Below are 20503 nucleotides of genomic sequence, written 5' to 3'. Positions count from 1 at the left end.
TGGTATAAATGCAAAGGGCTATTCCGGGGGAATCAATTGCAGTGTGGGACTGTCCATTCCTATTAAGCCTGGGGTCAGGACCATGTAAAGTGCAAATGCAATACAATAAATTGGGTTACCGTCCACCTGTAGACACGTAGTTGGGGTAATCTTTGGTCTTATTAATGAATAAAAAGTATTGTTTTTAAACTGTACAATCAGTCCAATCCCTACCATTTATTTTATGTTATTTTAACTAAATTTTTCCATTTTAGCCAGCGCCGCTACCCTTCTTCTTTTTGTGTACTGTATATTTCGGGCCTGACAACCCCGCCATAAATCAGCAGCTGCTAGTGATCCAACACAGGTCATAGCGCCACCCACCCCACACTCCTTCCTTGTGGAGGAGTACAATTCCTTGGCTACTGTATGTAGGATACTGCAACACTAGAGAGGTCTTCTGACGGTCCTGCAGCAGGACCAACCAAAAGACCGCTAACAACTGCGAGGGCACACCATATTGGGCATAAACTGTGTGCAGATGTGAACGTTATGTCGTTCCAAATGACCTAGTGTGTAGCCAGTTTAAATAAATTGGCCGTTGCAGCATCAACAGTATGTGGGAGCATGGATGAACTTGGAATTTTTTTTTAAAGTGCCAAACATTAACAAGGCATGGTTTTGCCGCATTAAAAAAAAAAGCTTCCAGGTTCTGCCAGCATACCACACCTCTGGCAACCTTGGACTGTATTACATACTGCTGATGGTGTGGATGTGTGTACAATGAGTGGAGTTCAGTGATGGACATATGTTATGTGGACGAGAACAAGAGTAGAGAAGCTGCGGTGTATGTGTGTGTGTGTGTAACAGTAGTGGAAATATATTAAGATGTGTATTCTCATACCTCCCAACCATCCCGATAATTGCGGGAACGTCCCGGTTTTCGGGGACGTTCCCACGTCTTTCCCGCCACCGGCAGTGTCCCGCGGCGCGGGGGGGGGAGAGTTCGGAGTCCCCCCGTTAGTTGCTGGCGAGCCGCGACCGGAAAATAGACGCTGTGCGCATGTGCACAGCGTCTATCCCCCGCATCCAGAGGGGCTGGGGGCTTGGCTAGAGGCTCGCAGAGCCTCAGGGCCATGCCCCCACAGCGTAAAACGGGGCGTGGCCTCGTGTCACATCGTGATCATAGGCCACGTCCACTCTCGCTGCAAGCCACACCCCTTATTTTGGACCACGCCCTCTCAGACAAGCCACACCCCCTCCTCGGTGGAACTACAAGTTGGGAGGTATGGTATTCTACTTCACATGTGATGTTGCTATGGGCAACCAATCAGATCCTGTCTACTATCTTCTAGAGGGTGCTAAATAAATAAGAAGTAGATTCTGATTGGTTGCCCATAGCAACATCACATGTGAAGTAGAATACACATCTTAGTAAATTTCCCCGTGTGTTCAAAAGTAATGTACCCGAGACATAAGTTTTGTGTGGGTTTTTTTTTTCCGAAGCAAAAACATTTTCTCCACTGCACAATATTTCCCAGCTGGTGCACTTATTACAGGGATACACATAGCTGTGTGTAGGTGTATCAGTCCAGTTTAATATTCAGATCAAGCACCTGTGAAAGCAAGCCGTCGAGTTGTTAATAAAGCTTCCTGCAGGTGACCTCTGAATTGAGAGGCCAGTTCTGGCTTCATAGAGAGGTTAATATGGCTCCATCTGGCTGCTCACTGATAAGAGCTGTGGAGAACATACTTTATGCCTCTTTTATATGGAAATCTGATTTGAGAAAGCAATAAACTGGGGAACTGCTACAAAATGCCCCAAACGCTGGACTATCGAATCAGTGGAACGGACCAACAATATTATGAAGAAATCAATGATATTTAAACTCTGCTAATGTCAGTCACTTACTTTGGAAAGAGAACAGAGTTGTATTTGCATTCTAATTGAGTCTGTCCACTGGCCATAGTAAAACAAAATGTGAAAGAAACAAATCTTATTTTGTTCACCTTAGCATAAACTGAAAAACCATTCTGTTACAATAGAAACCACCCACCAACATCAGGATATGTGTGAGAATGCAGCAATGACTGTTCTTAGCATCATATCAGGAATTAAACAGAGTAAAACAAATATGTGGTTATATTACTGTGACAAAGGTTGCTAAACATTAAAGACTTTCTGCATCCAAATAATTTACATTTTAACAGAAAAATGTACTCCCCATACAGTAACAATCATTATCCTTCTTTGCGTGGGTACCTTTCTAATGCCCCGTACACACAATATTGTTAGCGAAATCGACTGTGCCAAGAAACGAATGACCGGGGGCCCCAGTGAAGTCACCAATATCCTTTGGTGACTTCACTGGTGACCCCACCGAACATACATGAGTCACTGATGATATATTCACGGCATTTTCACTGTTATCATTAACGATATGTGGGATTGCACATTTTTAACAATATAGTGCACAAGATATGCACAAATTATTTCGTTAACTATATTGTTAATATTGTTTATGAAAATCATGTGCGTGTATCCAGCTTAAATCTTTCCAAACACATTAAACATATTTTATACCAACTAGGTATTTAAGCATTCATTTCTACAATATGGGTTGAGTGTTCCATAGCCAAACATATGCTATCTAAAATAACCCAAAATCCCTAAAAAATGTAAGCGCAACTGAGATAGTAAGACGTTTGCTTTCTGATGGTTCGTTGTCCACAAACTTTATTTCATATACAAAATTATTAAAACTATTAGCTAAAATTATCTTCAGGATAAGTGTATAACAAACACATGAAATGCATTTCATGTATAGACTTGGGTCACATCCCTAAGATATCTCATTATGGAATACAAATGTTCCAGAATACAGAAAAATTAGGATAAGTGCTGTTGGTGAGGCAAACCATATACACAGTGTGCAAGCATAGAAGGTACTTATGTAGTATCTGGGCGCCCGATTTTCTGATTGTATGCCTCTGATTGCTGCCCCCTGCACTGGAAGAACCTCCCGCCACCCATCAGGCTCTCTGATTCCCTTACCTCCTTCAAGCGCTCCCTCAAAACCCACTTTTTTCGACTAGCCTCTCCCTCTTCCTAACCTCTTTTGATCCTCCTATCCTGCCTCCGTTCCCCTCCATTCCTACTTATCCTGTTGTTTATCGTTCGTCCACCCACCTATTTTTAGTATGTTAACTCTTATGAGTAGGGTCCTCCATCCTCACGTACTCACCCTACCTCTTTACCTCACCTGTCCTCCTGTCCTGTTCTTCCCTTCCTCTAATTCATCTTCAGTCTCCTCGACAATTTTGACACCTACTACTGAACTGAATCTGATTTTATTTCTACCAGCTATACCCCTATTTATACTGTATTTTTCAACACACCCTGTACGTTACCTTGTCATTTGTTTTTTGTTTGCTATGTACGGCGCTGCGGACACTTTGCAGCGCCTTATAAATAAACGTACTACTACCTTAAGGCATACAATCAGATGCGATTCGACGCGATTTTCGGCAAAATCGCATCGAATTGCATCCGATATCGCATGCGATTTTGCATAGGATTCAATGTTAACAAGGTCCTGTTCATTTCCCCACTATCCAAGTGGGCATGGAGTTGGATATAAATCTGTGGCGAGCGTAGCGAGCCACCGAGCCCGAAGCGTGGCGAGCGAATGCAGATTTTTAAAAAAGTATTCTGTGTCCCCTCGCGGGGCTCGCTACGCTTTAGTGATAAAGATGGAAAGGAATTGAAATGACAAGAAAGAGTTGCTATGGTAAAAGCATTAGGAATGGAAAATGGAATATTCTGATTATATATATCTGCTCGGGGGAAAAAAGTTATTGATAAAAAAAAATATCCAGAAAGAGAGATATCAATATAAAAGGGCAGCACTGGCAGGTGTAGGCTAATCACAGTAGGACAGCTGGTTCTTACATAAGTTTAGGCAAATTCCTATGGTTAGAGGATGTGATCTTTTAATATTCATTTGCAAATCAATGTGTATTACTAAGTGTGTGCAGGTCAGAAACCATTTATACATAGTTTTCCATGTTGTTGCTTCCCACCCACCTATAAGCAGCTGAGCGGGTGCACTGTTACCAATACAAGGAAATAGGTTGATGACTTACCTTCTCTAGAGCTTGCTGGGTTTCAGAAGTATGTGTTCTGTGCATCTCTGACCGCATTGCTTCTGACTCTGCTCTCAGTTTGCTCATTGCGATTTGATGTTCTTGGGCAGTTTTCTGTTTCTCCTCATCCCTCAGATGTCCCAGCTCCACCAACTGCTGCTTGCGTTGAGAGTTGACTTGAATCAGCTCTTCTTTCAAAGTGTAAACCTGGGCCTGCAGTTCAGAGATGGTCTGAAGGAAGAGAAATATTTAAAATCGGTATCAGAAAAGTACAAGATGGACAACAATGCAGACTTGTCTTATGCACTCTTGAAAGACATATTTGTATCCCTTTACAGATGTTAATAAGGAATGAACATACTGCAATGTTCAGAAGATGCAATGACATTCAATTAGGACAATAATTTGGAAGTTTAAGATTTACAAACTATTTATTTACTACCAGTTAATTATATAGAACAATATATAATAATGTATATTTTTAAGCATCTACTTTATTTATTGACAATTTCTTATATAGCGCAGCATATTCCATTGTGCTTTACAAAGGAGACAGTTATACAACAAACAGGGTATTTACAGACAGTCAAAAGGTAGGAGGGCCCTGCTCACAATCTATAGTGAAATAGGCATTGATACATAAGGATAGATACTGTATTCTTTATTGCATCAATTCCACCAGAATGCAAGGTTCTGTGACTGGTTCTAGAATTTGATAACCTTGACTGAAGAGATAAGTTTTTAGGGAACGCTTATAGGTTTGGAGACTGGGGGAGAGTCTTATTGTGCTTAGGAGGGCATTCCACAGAGTGGGTGCAGCCCGAAGAAAGTCCTGCAGTCGGGAATGGGAGCGAGTAATGAGTGTGGATGAGAGACGCAGATCTTGGGAGGAGCGTAGAGGTCGCGTTGGATGATATTTTGAGATAAGAGAAGATATGCATGTTGGTGTAGTTTGGTTTATGGCTTTGAATGTAAGTAAAATAATTTGTATTGAGTAAGGTAGAATACAGGTAACCAATGAAGTGACGGACAGAGTAGCTTTTGCAGACGATGTACGCCTGGCTAGGAAGATTAGCCTCACAGCTGCATTCATGATGGACTGTAGTGGTGAGAGTCTGTATTGGGGAAGGCCAATAAGGAGACCATTGCAATAATCAATGCGTGAGATGATGAGAGCATGGATTAGAGTTTTTGCAGTGTCTTGTGTAAGGTAAAGGTGAATTTTAAATATGTTTTTTAGGTGCACGTGGCATGATTTTGAGACAGATTGAATGTGTGGTACAAAGGAAAGCTCAGAGTCAAGGATAACACCTAGGCAGCGAGTTTGAGAGCTAGGAGTGATTGTCATCTTCTCAACAGCAATAGAGATATCAGGTTGGTAACTACTATTTATTGGCGGAAATATAATTAATTTTGTTTTTGAAATATTAAGTTTGAGGTGGCAAGAGGACATCCAGGATGAAACAGCAGAAAGGCATTCAGAGACACGGCTCAATACAGATGGGGACAGGTCCAAGGAGGATAGGTAGAGCTGAGTATCATCCGCATACAGATAATACTGAAATCCAAAGGAGCCAATTAGTTTACCAAGAGATGAGGTATAGATTGAGAAAAGCAGAGGACCTAAAACAGAACCCTGAGGTACTCCAACTGAAAGAAGTAGCGAAGAGGAGGTAGAATCAGAGAAACGAAAACTAAAGGAGCGGTTAGATAGGTAGGATGAGAACCAAGAGAGGGCTGTGTCTTTAAGACCTAGGGATTGTAGATTTGTATGAGAAGTGTGTGGTCAACAGTGTCAAAAGCAGCAGAGAGATCTAGAAGAATTAGTAGTGAATAGTGGCCTTTAGACTTAGAAGTGACCAGATCATTCACAACTTTAGTCAGTGCTGTCTCTGTGGAGTGTTGGGCACCCACGAATGGCGGGAAGGGGTCCCGCGAATCACGGGAGGGGTCGCGGGGGTCACACGAATCGCGGGAGGGGGTACGCAAATCGCACAGGGCGCGAATTGCGGGAGGGGGGGTCGGAAATCGCAGGGGGGGTGCCATGAATCACGGGAGGGGGCGGTGGTCCGCAAATCGCAGGAGGGGGGGTTGCGGGGGTCCCGTGAATCGCGGGGGGGGTGTGGGGTGTGCAGGAATAATGGTGGATGGTGGCTGTGGAGTAATGGTGGATAATGGGCGTGTACTGTAGCCCTGGCTGGGTGGGGGGAGGTGATGTCAAGGGCGTGGAACGTTATACACATGAAAATGTTATACACATAAAACACTGGTCTTTTCCCTGGGGGGGGGGCGGGTTTGTGTATGCCGCTGGGCGGGAACGTTAGCTACACAGGGGATGAGTGACAGATCTGGCTAAATATATAAGAGATATGTAGATGGCCCAATTGAAGATACATTTCCATTTTCCGAGTTATTTCCAAATGTGAATTCTTTACATTGCTGATCGTGCTACATGTTATCTAATTTTCTGTGATTGATTTTGTCTATTGATGTGCATAGCTACATATCCTGCTAAATTACAGTATATGTCCTTGATTATGTCATATGAGTTAACTCTGCTATTCAAGTTTACGGTGGGAGAGCCAGTATAAACTTAAACTTATTTCAAGGTCATTAGTTTTTTGCCTATATATATATATATATATATATATATATATATATATATATATATATATATATATATATATATATATATATATATATATATATATATATATAACATGGCACTGCGGAAATTGCGCGCGCCGGAGGGTGTGGCTTAATTTTAAAAAGGGTGTGTCTTAATATAAGGGCGTGGTCTAGCAGGAAAACAATTACCTTACATCACACATTTGCATCCTACATGACCAGACATTGGTTACCGCAGGAATTGTCATTGTCCTCCCGCACTTAAGTTGGCCGGCTGAAGGCCACACAGGGACTTAGTATACCTCACAGATCAAGGCCAAACAATGACAGGCTACTTAAATCATTATACAATATTTATCCGTGATGAAAATTACACATTACGCCGCACACCGTGATGACAATTACACATTATGTCACACACCGTGATGACATTTACACATTATGTCGCACACACCGTGATGACAATTACACATTATATCGCACACCGTGATGCCCATTAGACCCCACACCGTAATGGCCTTTACAAATTATGCCCCACGCGCCGCTGACGCACAACTGATGCCGTTTACTAATATGCCCCCACAGTGCCAGATATGCCCCCACAGCGCCACACATATATGCCCCCACAGTGACAGCTATGCCCCCACAGTGCCACACATATGCCAACAGTGCCAAATATGCCCCCACAGTGCCAGATATGCCCCTACAGCGCCACAAATATATACCCCCACAGTGCCACACATATATGCCCCCACAGTGCCAGATATGCCCCCACAGCGCCACATATGCCCCCACAGCGCCACATATGCCCCCATAGTGCCACACTTATGCCCCCATAGTGTAAAACATATGCCCCCACAGTGCCAAATATGCCCCCACAGTGCCATAGATCTATGCCCCCACAGTGCCAAACTCACTGTGTCTGTGTCTCCCCCTGTGCCATCGCCTCTGCTTCCTTGGGGAGTGCTGCTGCAGCGCTGCTTCCTTGAGTAGGGGAGCGGAGTGCATCGCGCTTCTTTCCTTCCCCTTCACTGTGTATTGTGTACCTGTCTGTCCTGAGCCGTCGCCCATCAGCCATTCATACCCCGCGGGCTGGCTCCTTATTGGCTGCCAGCCCGCGAGCTCTGATAGGCTGACAGCCCAGTGAGACACTGAGCGAGGGGGAAGGAGAGACGCACGATGCGTTCCCCTCCCTCTGCTTGTTGTGTGTGGACGCCGGGGAGGAGGCTGCGGCGGCCGCGGCGTTGGGGGAGCTGCAGGGCGCCCCGGCTGTCAAACACGGCGCCCCGGGCTGCTGCACGGCTTGTCCGCCTCTAGAAACGGCCCTGTATATATATATATATGGGTGGGGGGACATAAATAAGATAGTTAAGTAGATAGTTAAGTAAGGGGGGGGGGGGTAATAGTGCTTAATGGATCGAAGTATACCTGGGTTGGGGTTAGGTGATACAGGGTGGGGGGTTAATGGGAGGTTTGCTTTTGTAAGGGGTTTTATTTTAGTTTTTGCTTGACAAGTCACTATCACCAGAAAATTCTGATTACAGCTTGAATGGATAAATAGATATCCTGTTAATACTATGTGCTAGGTGGGATAACACGTTTCACTCATTGCAAGACCATTACGAATACATTCATACTTTTTTATACCAAACACCTACCCGAATAACGCTTTCGGGTATTTCTGTAGAACCTATATAGGAATTACTATGTATATTCTACAATAGCGACTTGTTTTTGTTTCTGTGTAGGAGATCCAGTGTCATCCTGGTCTTGGGTCATTAGTTTATTATCCCTCCTTTTGGGTGGGTCTAGTTAATTAGTGTAGTTAGTGGGGATAGGATTAGAGGGATAGGGGTAACATGTTTAGGGATCCAAGTATACCTGAATTGGGGATAGGTTATACAGGGTGGCGGGTTTTGGGGAAGGTTTATTTGGGGCATCTATACATGGTGGATGGGTTAGATTATTATTTTACTATTTAAGTCTGCTTTATGGCATTACATATCGTATATTTCCAGAATATAGATACAGTATTGTTAGGAACCAGGATTTATGGTTCTGTTCAGTTTGTGTTTGACATTTGACTCACTGGTGGCCTCCAGTGGTAGGTTTGAGCCATATCAGCTCAATATTCTGTGAGCTTAATTCATTCATAAGTCTGCGAGGTAAATTAGCTCGTTAAGTACAGCTTGGGAGCTGCCTGGATCTCTACCAGGTGTAATTAATCACTTGAGCCCTTCATAGGGCAAGCTCTCCTTCAATACTCTGCCAGCGATAGCTTCCAGCTTCCTGTTTCCTGTGCAAGTAGCTGCTATTCCCGATCCACAGCTGGCCACCTGTTTGGGTACTTTTCTGTTCGAGTTCACCAGCCGTTTGCTGGCAATTGTCCATTGCTCCCTGCACTTAGCCCAGTGCACCCTTCCTGGCCTTTGGCAGTTCCAGCCTGCGTTCACTCAGTTACAGAACCCTGTCTGTCAGCTTCAGCTTCTGTTCCAGTGCTGTCCACCTGCTGTTTAGTGTTTGTGCGTATCGTTTGTTGTGTGCTTTTTGGTGTGGTGTATTTCTTATTGTGTATGCAACGTGGTCGCAGTTGGTGGGCGACTAGGTCGCTGGCGCTTTTTGTTGTGTTAGATAGTTATGGCAAGCTGCCTTTTTTCTTTTAGTCTCAGTCAGGCTTTTTAGTTAGATTATCCTTTTGACTGTACCCTGGGGGGATCCCCGGTTCCTTGTATGTATCTAACACCTTCCTGCACCGCAGTTAGGGCGGGCCTAGTTCTTGCAGGAGCTGGTCACCCTACCCGGGGGTAAACAGAGGTAGTGTAGGATTCCGCCGTGGCTGTCCTGAACAGCAGTCCCGGCTAGGGGTGCACACACGAAACCATAATATTTATATGTGCACCCTAGATTATTTGTGATTAAGCTAGCCTGAATGGTGCCTTTGGGTACATGTGGTGTTACACTTTATTATTGGGCTCGATGCACTAGCCATACTGTTGCATGGTGGCTCGCCACAAGGTTCTATTCCTCTCTGTGGGGGTTGTCAAAGACCTAAACAAGGGAGAACATTCCGGCTGGCGGTAAAATGTCGGCAGTCTGGATTTTGGCATCAGCATCCTGACCGCTGGGATCCCAACTGTCGGCATATTAACTACATCCAAACGGAATATACACATGCACACAAGTGGACATTGTAATAGGGCCACTGTTCAGTAGATGCCCATACTTAAGAGTAAATCAATGGTACACAATTAATGTCTGTAACGGGGCTATTTAAAAATGTCCATACAATGACAATTCAGTCTAACTTCATAATGCTGTGTACACACGGGGTAATATGATTGCTGGGGATATATTGCTAGCAATATATCCCCAGCAATCATATTGCTCAGTGTCTCCTTTTCATCAGCGATGAAAGGGAGACACTGCTACGGGGCAGAGGGGGAGCGCAGCAGCAGCAGACGCTGCTGCTGTCACTTTGATGGGAGGAGGGAGGGAGCAGCGGCATGGGGCTGGGGAGATCAACGCTGATCTCCCCGGCGCTGACCTCCCGGCACAGCGATCGCCGGGGAAAGCCGCTGGTCGCAGGAGCATGCTCCTGCGACCAGCGACCATTAGCCAGTGCACACGGGAGCGCGCAAATCACTGGGAATATGGTCGCTCAGCGACCATATTCCCAGCGATTTTACATGAAATTGCACCCGTGTGTACTCACCTTTAGGCAATCAACAAGTCTTTAGTAAGTGAAGCATATTCCAGTATAAAAGACTGATTCAAAAACAACAAAAAGTTCATTGATATGTGTCATTCTGCTGGTTGACACGGCAATCTGTTCTCACCTTTTTCTGATGCATAGTCATCTGCATATTTGTTTTTCATTATGTTAATGCTGTAAGGGATTCAAGTTATTATGGCACTATTGATGCCCCCTTATTAAAATAACTGATCTACACAATACATTTCACCGCGCTGCCATGCATATACTGCCTGCTTACTTTTAGAGAAGCACCTTACCCCATATATAAAAAACTCTTAATAAATAAATAAAAATATACTTGTTAACAATAAATACAGCAAATTGGTATTTCTTCTAGCAGCTCAGTAAAACAAGGCCTTTCAGATAAATACGGCAAATTTTTCAAATCCAGGCTTGAGAAGATGTGATGGCCTGTTGCGTGTCACTTGGTGATGCCAATGGCATCCACTGGGAGCAGTGCAAAGTGCATAATGACACTACATACAGCATTGTACTCTGTCCACCAGTGGTCGCTGAATTGAAAATTGCATTTTGATACAATTTGCACCATCAATGCAAATCCCTGCTCATATTGCAGGAAGCCAACACCACTGTACCTATAATGGTTGCTAAATGTGCAGTGCACAAATGTGGGGCCCACACACTACACTCCCTGCACCAATTTAACGATACTCACCTCTCTGAGAGTCCAGTGCCGGCTGAGCAGCACAAAAGCAAAGTATGGCCACCGCCACCATTTTCCCAGAGACCCACTCATGCGCAGTAGACTAGCACAATACCAGTCTCTTCACCAACGGAGAGGAGGGGGCCCGCCTGCCCCTCCTCTCTTGAAGGACCTCTGGTAGGTAAATTGCCTGCACTCTCAGGAGAAGAACATCTCTCCTGATTTTAAGAGTAGGCAATATATATAAAATGCCCTAGGTGCGATACTTAGCTTATCAAGAATACAAAACAGCCAGTAAAGTCTTGCTTAATGCCAGAAATGTTCTACTTTATCAAATGATGTTCCTTATTGTTAAGTTCAGGCATTTGCTGTATGGCAGAGCTGTAGTGTTTATACTGTAGGTGCAATGGTGTTGGTCAGTGAGGTTGGCATTTTTAAATTTCTAAGGGCAAACTTTTAGACGTGATACATATATTGCTACATAGGCTGATAACTGAAAATATGCCTACTGCGCTGACCACCACAATTGCACATATAGTGAACACTAGAGTTGGGAAATACCAGGAGACAATACAACTAAATAGTTGTGGTTATTAATCATTTCATTTACCAGATATTACAGCCTTTATTCAGTGCAGGAATTTTTGCATAATGAACGGGGCAAAAACATCACTAAATACATCTGTGGTTCTCATTCTTTGCACAGGATGATGTATAATATATATATGATCGCTTCGAAAACTGCACAAGAACATACAAAACCGTTTGTATGCACACTGCCATCTTACCAAGCCACAAACCCTGCAGAGCCAGTGTCCACACAGCTCATCTGCATTCATAATGAGAGCCTCAATCAATGCCTTCACATAAACAGCCTGAGGGTGATCTGTGCACAACACTTGTACATTCTCTGCGAGCTAAGATCACTTCACATGTTCTATCATAATCAGTATGAAATGAGAAACAAACACAGCTGTGTCTTTGTGTTGCCCTTATCCATTTAACTGAAGTAAATGCTACAGGGTTGGCATTTACAAATTGGTGCAGTCAATAATTCACCCGATATTAAAAGGTGCCCAGACTGCTACAGGTCGACATAGGGCGAAATGGTCAACATGAGTTTTTGTCATGCTTGGTGAAGAATGTAGATCTGACTCTGGTGTAAAACTAGATGCGAAAAGATGCAGATTGGATCCCTAAGCAGGGGAGCAGAGTCTAACTGACCAGCGGTCCTCCCCAGTAGCTCATGGCCCCCTGTATGGGACACCCACAATCATGTCAGCAAATAAACATTACGGTAGAGTAGGTGAAGATGAATGATTGCTAGATCTTGAAATTACAGTGATTAACTGGGACTTAAATCTGGGAACTCTGGAAGTAAACAGAACTAGAACCGGGAAGTCCGGTAACAAACTGAAGCTTGAATTCGGGAACTCCGTGTATTACCAGAACTTGGACCTCGGACTCTGGTGATAAACTTGAATCCAGGAATTCCAGAATTAAACAGAGCTGTGGCTGGGGACTCCAGTAATAAACTGGGGCTTGAATCTTGGAACCCCGGCTTTAAAAAAGAACGCGGACCAGGGACTCCTGTAATAAATTGAGGCTTAAATCCGAGAAATCCGGATTTAAAAAGAATTAGAACTGGGGACTCAGGTAATGACTGAGGCTTGAATTCAGGAACCTCACAAACAGATAATACTGGAACCAAGGACTCTCGCAACACCTAAATGCCAAAAGGTTCAGACTAGCTGTGAAGAACCATAAGTCACAGCATGTCTAGACCACTGGTGACACACAGCAAACTCGCTTGGTATGTAGGAAGTTGTTACAGCCCAGAGGATTTCCTATACAACCTAAATATGCCTGTGGGAAGCCAACAAATAGCTCTACAGGTCAGATGAGACTGCCACTAATTTACATATGCACAGCACTGGTCATGTGACATAACCAAGATGGTGGCGCCCATCTCCGAGAGCTGCTGAAGAGTGGATGCATGCCTCCGAGCCAACCCTTTTGGGTTCAACCTAAACCAAACATAGTGCAATAAACAGGTAGGGGGGGAAAAACTGTAACTTCAAAGGGTTGAGCAGTAAGCATCAAGGTTCACACAACACAAGACAACCAGATCTGTTTTATTGCACCCGTATAAAAGAAATAAAAATACAGAAAATCATCTCTCCTCAATTAAATGGTCTGTTGTAACCTTTATCATTTTATTGAAATAAAAGTCATTGAAACTCAAAAACCATTTTGGTTTTCTATACCCATTCCTTGAGGTAGAACTCAGACAGCTACCGTAAAGATGTAGAAATACCTCAACTCCTTTAACTAATTATATCCTATGAATAACCCAAATCATTGTGAGGAAAATATCATATCATCTTTCCTACACATAGAATTTTTCAAGAAGTGATCCTACTGGTGTCTAGTGTAAATACAAGCGAGTCAGGATGGGTACAGAGTTGGTATGATGGCCTGCATGTGGGCATTTTTAGGAAAATGGGCATTTATGCAGATCACACACTACCCTCCACAGGCTTCTTCTTAGCTACTCATTTAAAGTCATAAAATTTCCTTAAGATAGCAAACATCAAAGAGAATTCATAGCTGCAGGAATACTATCCCAAGAATGCTGGAGAGAAAAAACACCTAGCCAGAAACAATAACATGCTTTCATTACATTACAGTGTTATTGCAGATCACACCAGTGTTAACCGCTTCCATTCAGGACATATAACACCCATGGATAAAATAAAAAACATAGCAGATTTTAACAAAAAAAAAAAACTATTTTATTTATTTGATTAAACTATTGGCAGTGATTTTTTCCTGATGTTACTTAATAGTCCACTGTACCAGAAAGTTCTCTTTGACACGGTCTAGGATATCGGTTTTCCAAATGCAACCTAAATATAAACAGAAGAGATGACCAGGACACAGGTCACATCCCAATCAGCCTCGTAACAATATTTTATTTAAAATGTGTATCAATACAAAGTATACTAACCTCACGGAAGAGGCAAGATTAAACTGTTTAAAAATTTGACTTGAGTGTAGCGGTTGTCTCTACATAGGAAAGGCCTTAAATGGTATATGGTCACTAGGTCGGCAGTCATTAGGTCGACATGTGGCTAGCTTGACAGGGTAATTAGGACAACATGGTTTTTTTGCACAAGTTTTTGTTCTGACAGGTGGTATTTCATGCCCTACCATCCACTAGGGCAGGCATTCCCAACCATTGTCCTCAAGGCACACCAACAGTGCAGGTTTTAGTCATATCCAGGCTTCAGCACAGATGGTTTAATCAGAATCCCTCAGATACTAATTAAGTCACCTGTGCTCAAGCCTGGATATCTAGAAAACCTGCACTGTTGGTGTGCCTTGAGGACCGTGGTTGGGAATGCCTGCACTAGGGTGTGGAGGGAGAATAAAATAGTGTCCCGAGCGCAGCGAGCCATACAAGGAGACAAGGTGCACTTTGTTAGTGTCCATTTCAACTGTGTTGACATTTGGGTGAAAAACCCCATGTTGACCTTTCCCATGTCGACCTAATGCTTGTGTCGACCTAATGATCCTGTCAACCTAGCTCCATGTCAACCTTCTGTGGTCGACCTTCCTATTTGCTATCCTATGATGCATACCCACCTGACACATGTCTCAATTAATTAAAAAGTTCCATGTGAAATGATAGGCAGTGAGCATTGGTTCTGCTTTCAAAATGCTGCATCCACTATGTTAGGTTCACTACTTATAAATACAACAATTATTATTATTATTATTTTTTTATGGAAAAAAAAAACAATCTTTGCTCCATGCAAACCCAACCAAATTTGCTAATTTGTTTAAAATCTTTAATCGGTTTCTAAATTGCAAGACTGGAAACATCCATTCTAATCATCTCAATAAGCCATCTCTCTATATTACCTATAAATATCAAAACTGCATCACTTACACAACCACAAAAGCACTAATGAATCTTCACTGCAATTATAATGAAATCCATCAAATGTTGCACTAATTACAGGTTAAGAAGTTATTACATTATTATTTGTTTAAATTATCACTTTGAGGAGCAATGATACATTATAGATAGCCTGTGCCAAATAGGGTGAAATGTAATAGGATGAGAAAATCAAAAAGTGAGAGATTTGGGAAGAAATCTCCAGTTTAAAAAAAAAAAAAGGCAATCATTTACACTGCAAAATTTAAACTAGTTTTGCAGTGTAAATGATTGCCGCTTTAAGTGAGAGATTTCTTACCAAATCTCTCACTTTTTGATTCTCTCATTCTATTACATTTCACCCATAGTCTTACAAGATTTATATGGATCCATCTAATGTGATGCATAACTTAACAGATTTTATTTACTAGCATATCACACCCATCACACTAAAGGCCCATACACACTGGGCAATTTGGAGCTGAAAGCAGCTCAGTTTTGTCGTTTGAGCTGCTTTCAGCTCAAAAGCCGCCCAGTGTGTATGGGCCAGTGATGAGCGGTGAGTACCAGTGCGCGCTCCCGCATCATCTCCGGCCAGGGCCATATCTCCCAACATGACCCTCTCCAGGAGGGACACAATGCTCTGTTTCTGGACTTTCCTCTCAATTTAGGATTGCTGACCTCTTTGGTGAAACGCCTTTCTTAAACAGGTGATTGTATTCATACATTACCAGGGAAGTCTAGAAACAGAGCATTGTGTCCCTCCTGGAGAGGGTCATGTTGGGAGGTATGCAGGGCTGCCACTAGGAATTTTGGGGCCTGGGTTTTGATTTCCAGTTCCCATTCCCCCCCTCCCTTCACTTGGGTTAAAAGCAAGCGTTGGGTCGACACCGTTAGGTCGACATGGGATATAGATTGACATGGTTCTAGGTCAACATGGGTCAAGGTTGACATAGGTTTAGGTCAACAGGTCATTAGGTTGACAGGGTCTAGGTCAACAGTCAAAAGGTTGACATGTGATTTTTCACAGTTTTTTGAGCCGACATGTGCAGTCAGGCAGTATTTCATGCACTACCATTCACTAGGGCAGGGGTGGGGAACCTCAGGCTTTGGGGCCGTATGCGCCCCCCGTAGCCGTTTGAGTGGCCCTCCCACCCACCAGGCGGCTTTGCCAGGAGTCAAGTAGAGGGGAATTCTCACGAGAGTTCGGTATTTCTTGCAAGATTCCTCTTAATCAACAGCAACTGGAGACTGTCAGTCCTATTCAGCGGCAGCCGCCGAAGCGTGGGAAGGCTGCAGCAGGACAATTTATAAGAGACATTTTTACTTATGGCCCCCGAATGATTTTTTCCCCATACAAATGGCCCTTGGCACAAAAAAGGTTCCCCACCCCTGCACTAGGGCATGGTGGGAGAATAAAATAGTGTGCCGAGCACATTGAGGCACGGTGCCCGAAGCATCGCGAGCGGAAACTGTGTCCATGTTGAACGTGTCGACATTCGGGTAAAAAAAAAAGAAGTGAAAAACCCCATGTCGACCCTTTGACTGTTGACCTATTGCTTGTGTCGACCTATTGACCTGTCAACCTAAACCCATGTCGACCAACTTGCTGTAGACCAAACGATCCGAACCCCACGTACCGCCCGACTCCTGCTGCAGGACCAGCTGGTGAGCCAATCAGAGCTTGTGTACCTGCAGCTGCTCTGATTGGCTTACGGTGCACAAGCTCTGATTGGCTCAAAAGCCGATGCAGCATTTTAATTGGTCGCCGGCGTCCTGCATTGAAGAAGCAGGCAGCATAGCGGAGATAGTCAGGGGGGCTAGTGTTTGCAGTGGGCAAAATGAGCTGCCCAGGCCCTTCCAGAGGCCGGCGCCCGGGACAGCTGTACCCACAGCAGCCCCGTCGGCGGCCCTGTTGCTGGCTACGCCACTCATCTGCTGATATTACCAGCAGATGAGCGTCAGGATGGATGGTTTTCCATAGCATCCTGTTATGGAAAGTCATCCACCCCCCAGGAAAACTGCTTGATCGGGTGAAAATCGCTGTGTGTAGATTTTCAGCCCAGCGATTTTCCACATCATCGGTCTGCACGCACGATCTGCAAATATGTCCAGCGTGTATGCAACTTAAGATTTCCAGCAACATGGTTGCTTCAAATGCTGATATAGCTATTTTTGTTATATACTTTACAGCGTAATTTAAGGCATATTAGCAGAACAGAGACAACTTCAAAAAGGGTACTACTAGTGATTAGGCCACACAGAATGGTAGTAATATCACTTAATAGATCATTGACAAGATATCATCTACAGTATAATCCCATATGTATCTACTGTATATACATATGGGTCCACATATATCTAGGCTCTTGCTCATTAAGCCGCTCTTCTATTCATGCCAAGCTGTGGAGAGACGTGGTAGCACAGAGTTTCTCTTTGTGAAACTGTTTCTGTTCAAATGTGTCTTATTCGCAAAGAGATGTAATGCATCATTGCCGCGGCATGACTGTTTCAATTAAAATGAGTCTTATTTACAACGCAATGCAAATGGGACAAGCATTAAAATGGTATATGCCTATTTTCTGTGTAAGACCGCAGCTGTATCTGCATGCAAAATTGTAAGCTACACAAGAAGACTGTATGTAGTGTAGCAGTTTGTATACAGATGTAGTCACAGTCGTACACAGGAAATATACAAGCTGCATATCATTTAATCACCATAAGCGTGTGTGTCTTATTTGTATTGTTTTGTGAATAAGATGCATCTTAATGGAAAAAAGTTGCACGAAAAGATGTTCAGCGCTACCAAGTAGCACTACAACTTGTAGCGCAAGGAGGACAAATGTATGTGTACTATAACAGATCTCATGGGAGACACAAAGAGGTAGTGATATCACTTTTACATACCTAGAATGATATCATATAGAGTATAATGCACAGATCTATATACTAAACCTTACTGAAATACAGGTAGTGATATAACTCATGTATATATTTTTAACTGGTTAGATATGACCTACAGTCAATGCCGGATTAAGTACTGACCCCCTGTGTCCCCATCTATCTAGGGGACCCCTGAGGTTGGCATGTATTTAAAAAGCAGCTTCACCTATCTGCCAATGATTAATGGTGCAGGCCATCGGGAGCCAAGGCACACTGACTGCACACTTGTGCAGTGCATTACTGGGAGTTAACTAAGTCCCATGAGACTTTGCACAAGAGGTCAGAGGCTGAGAGGCTTGTGCTGAGCTCTGCTTGGTGGAGCTCATCATATGATTCTCAGGCCCATGAAGTACAGCAGCATATGAGGAAATGTTGTCAATGAGTTCTGAAGAACGCCCTTGTACCCCACGACAAATAACATATACAGTATATTGCAAACACATTGTGCAATCTTAAAAAATATATAGTCCGTGGCCAAATCCAGGAGTTTTCTGGTAACAGTATTTAAAAATCATCAAAAGATCAAAAGAAGCGACCAACGACCAGTGGGAACGCGCAACGGCATCGTGATAGAGCATACACACTGGACAATTATAATTATCTGTCATTCCGAACCGACTGAATCGACCAAATGGTTTAAAATGTAGTCTAATGTGTACCCAGATTTACAGATCATCTGTCGAAGGTAACTGAGGAGTGGCGAATAAAATGCAGGTGTGTCGCAACTGTTTCTGGGTGTCAGTTTGCGACTGCGACCTCATAAGCAGTAACAATACCTCCAGTGTCTTAATGCTAGAAGCCATGTTGTGCGACTGCGTGATTTCTCTGACGGGCAATGTCCACCCAATTGTAGCAACTGTGCACACAAGCGGCGGTTCAGAGAAGACACCAGTATAAATCTGCAGCTGTGGCGGCATTTATGCACATCTCTGTAATCAGGTCCTATATACTACTACTATAACAGATCTCCAGATGCAGGCCGTGACATCACTTTACACATAACTAGTAAGATATCACCTGGAGCATTGTAGGCCTAATTCAGATGTCAGTACAGTGTGCCGCAGGTGTCTGTGGGGAGGGAGTGGTGACAGACTCCATTCCCAATAGGGAGGTATGGCATTGCCTTTGTGGGGGAGTAACGTGGCCAGGATCTTTGACAGGAGACTGAGATTTCCCAGCATCTTTGTTGGATCTGTGGCTGTTGGCTTGTGCGATCTCATGGGTCACATAGCAGGCCAATGGAGTCACAGATGACCTTACGGTATATAAGAACTATCGCTACTGCTTCCCTGTATCAGCAATAACAGCTTAGATGTATATCAGAGATGTAGTGATATTACATGGCCTATCAATATAATAGTTAATTCTCTCCAGGAACAAGGATATGCGTTTGGAAGTTGAAGGAATACCGAATAAAGTTACGTACACAAACAAGTTAAAGGCACGTAGTAAATACAGGCCAGCTTGTTTTTAGTGTAAAATGTATTGTATCTGCCCTGCTTAGCATAAGGGTTACTATAATACAACACATTCCACTCTTCATTTTCTATTGCAATAAGCTGTATCTGCAATGTGTTGACATTCCGAATGCATACAAATGTGTGGCGGCTCTCATTTTTAATTTGAGAACTAGGCTTCTGATGGATAAAAGGGTTCTTCTGCTCCTGCAATATTAGCTAATGCCACATTTGCAAGTCGAGAAGAGAACTGACTTATGGCAGAGAAAAAATAAATAAATATATATATATATGAAATAGTCATTTTGTGGAGATCCTATAGGTACGCATGTGAAGTACTTTGTACTGTGTGGCTGATAGAGGCGATGTCTGTGCAGAGATTAGTCCCTTTTCATCATAAAACCTCATCTGGTTTGAGCCCGGCTCCATCAAACCTTTTCTCTTTAAAGTCTCGTCTTTGATTCCAACATCAATTTATGCAGACCGCAGCTGGGTGGCTGAGAAGTAAAGGACAGCATCTTTTAAAGCAAACATGTTTCCGACTTGAAAGGAAGGCTATAATTAAAAAAATGGGCATAAAAGAATGAGAATGGGATAATATTTTTTAATGGTCGTTCAAAGGGCCACAGATGTCAGTGACTTTGAAGAAATTAGAAGTCTGGGCAAGGCTACACCATTAAATAGTTTGCTCAAGAGGTGAAGCAGTTTTAATGATGACCAAAAAAAAAAAAAAATTCAGCAGACTCCACTCTGTTTTCGATTTGCCCAAGTTTTTGCAGTATTAATGGGGCAAGGAGATATGTCTTTTGTATTGTAACACACTTGTTAATGGACATTTGACCTGTTTGAAACAATTAGTTTGATTGCAGTAAGGTGGTGCCCAATCTGGTCTTCCCAAGAACAGACTCTCACCACTGCAATCCATTTTAAATGCTGCTGCTAGGCTGATCTTCCTTGCAAGACGCTCATTGTCTGCTGATCTGCTCTGC

General features: G+C 43.3%; 1 protein-coding gene across 5 annotated transcripts in view; it reads right to left on the bottom strand.

The window, feature by feature from the left end:
* The window catches only part of CEP112 (centrosomal protein 112), a 404486-nt gene that overhangs the window by 155490 nt on the left and 228493 nt on the right, over positions 1–20503 (bottom strand). For all 5 annotated transcript variants that reach the window (XR_014444546.1, XM_083148204.1, XM_083148203.1 and 2 more), the window contains exon 21: positions 4126–4356. Coding sequence is in view for 4 of the 5 variants with exons in the window: in XM_083148204.1 (XP_083004330.1) it covers positions 4126–4356 (231 nt within the window). In the remaining variant the exon portion in view is untranslated. The remainder of the gene's footprint in view (positions 1–4125; positions 4357–20503) is intronic.

Source organism: Crinia signifera, chromosome 6, assembly GCF_055691185.1.
Source record: "Crinia signifera chromosome 6, ASM5569118v1, whole genome shotgun sequence".
NCBI classification, from domain to species: Eukaryota; Metazoa; Chordata; class Amphibia; order Anura; family Myobatrachidae; genus Crinia; species Crinia signifera.
Note: the sequence above shows the minus strand (reverse complement) of the source record. Positions and strands in the feature narration are given on the sequence as shown.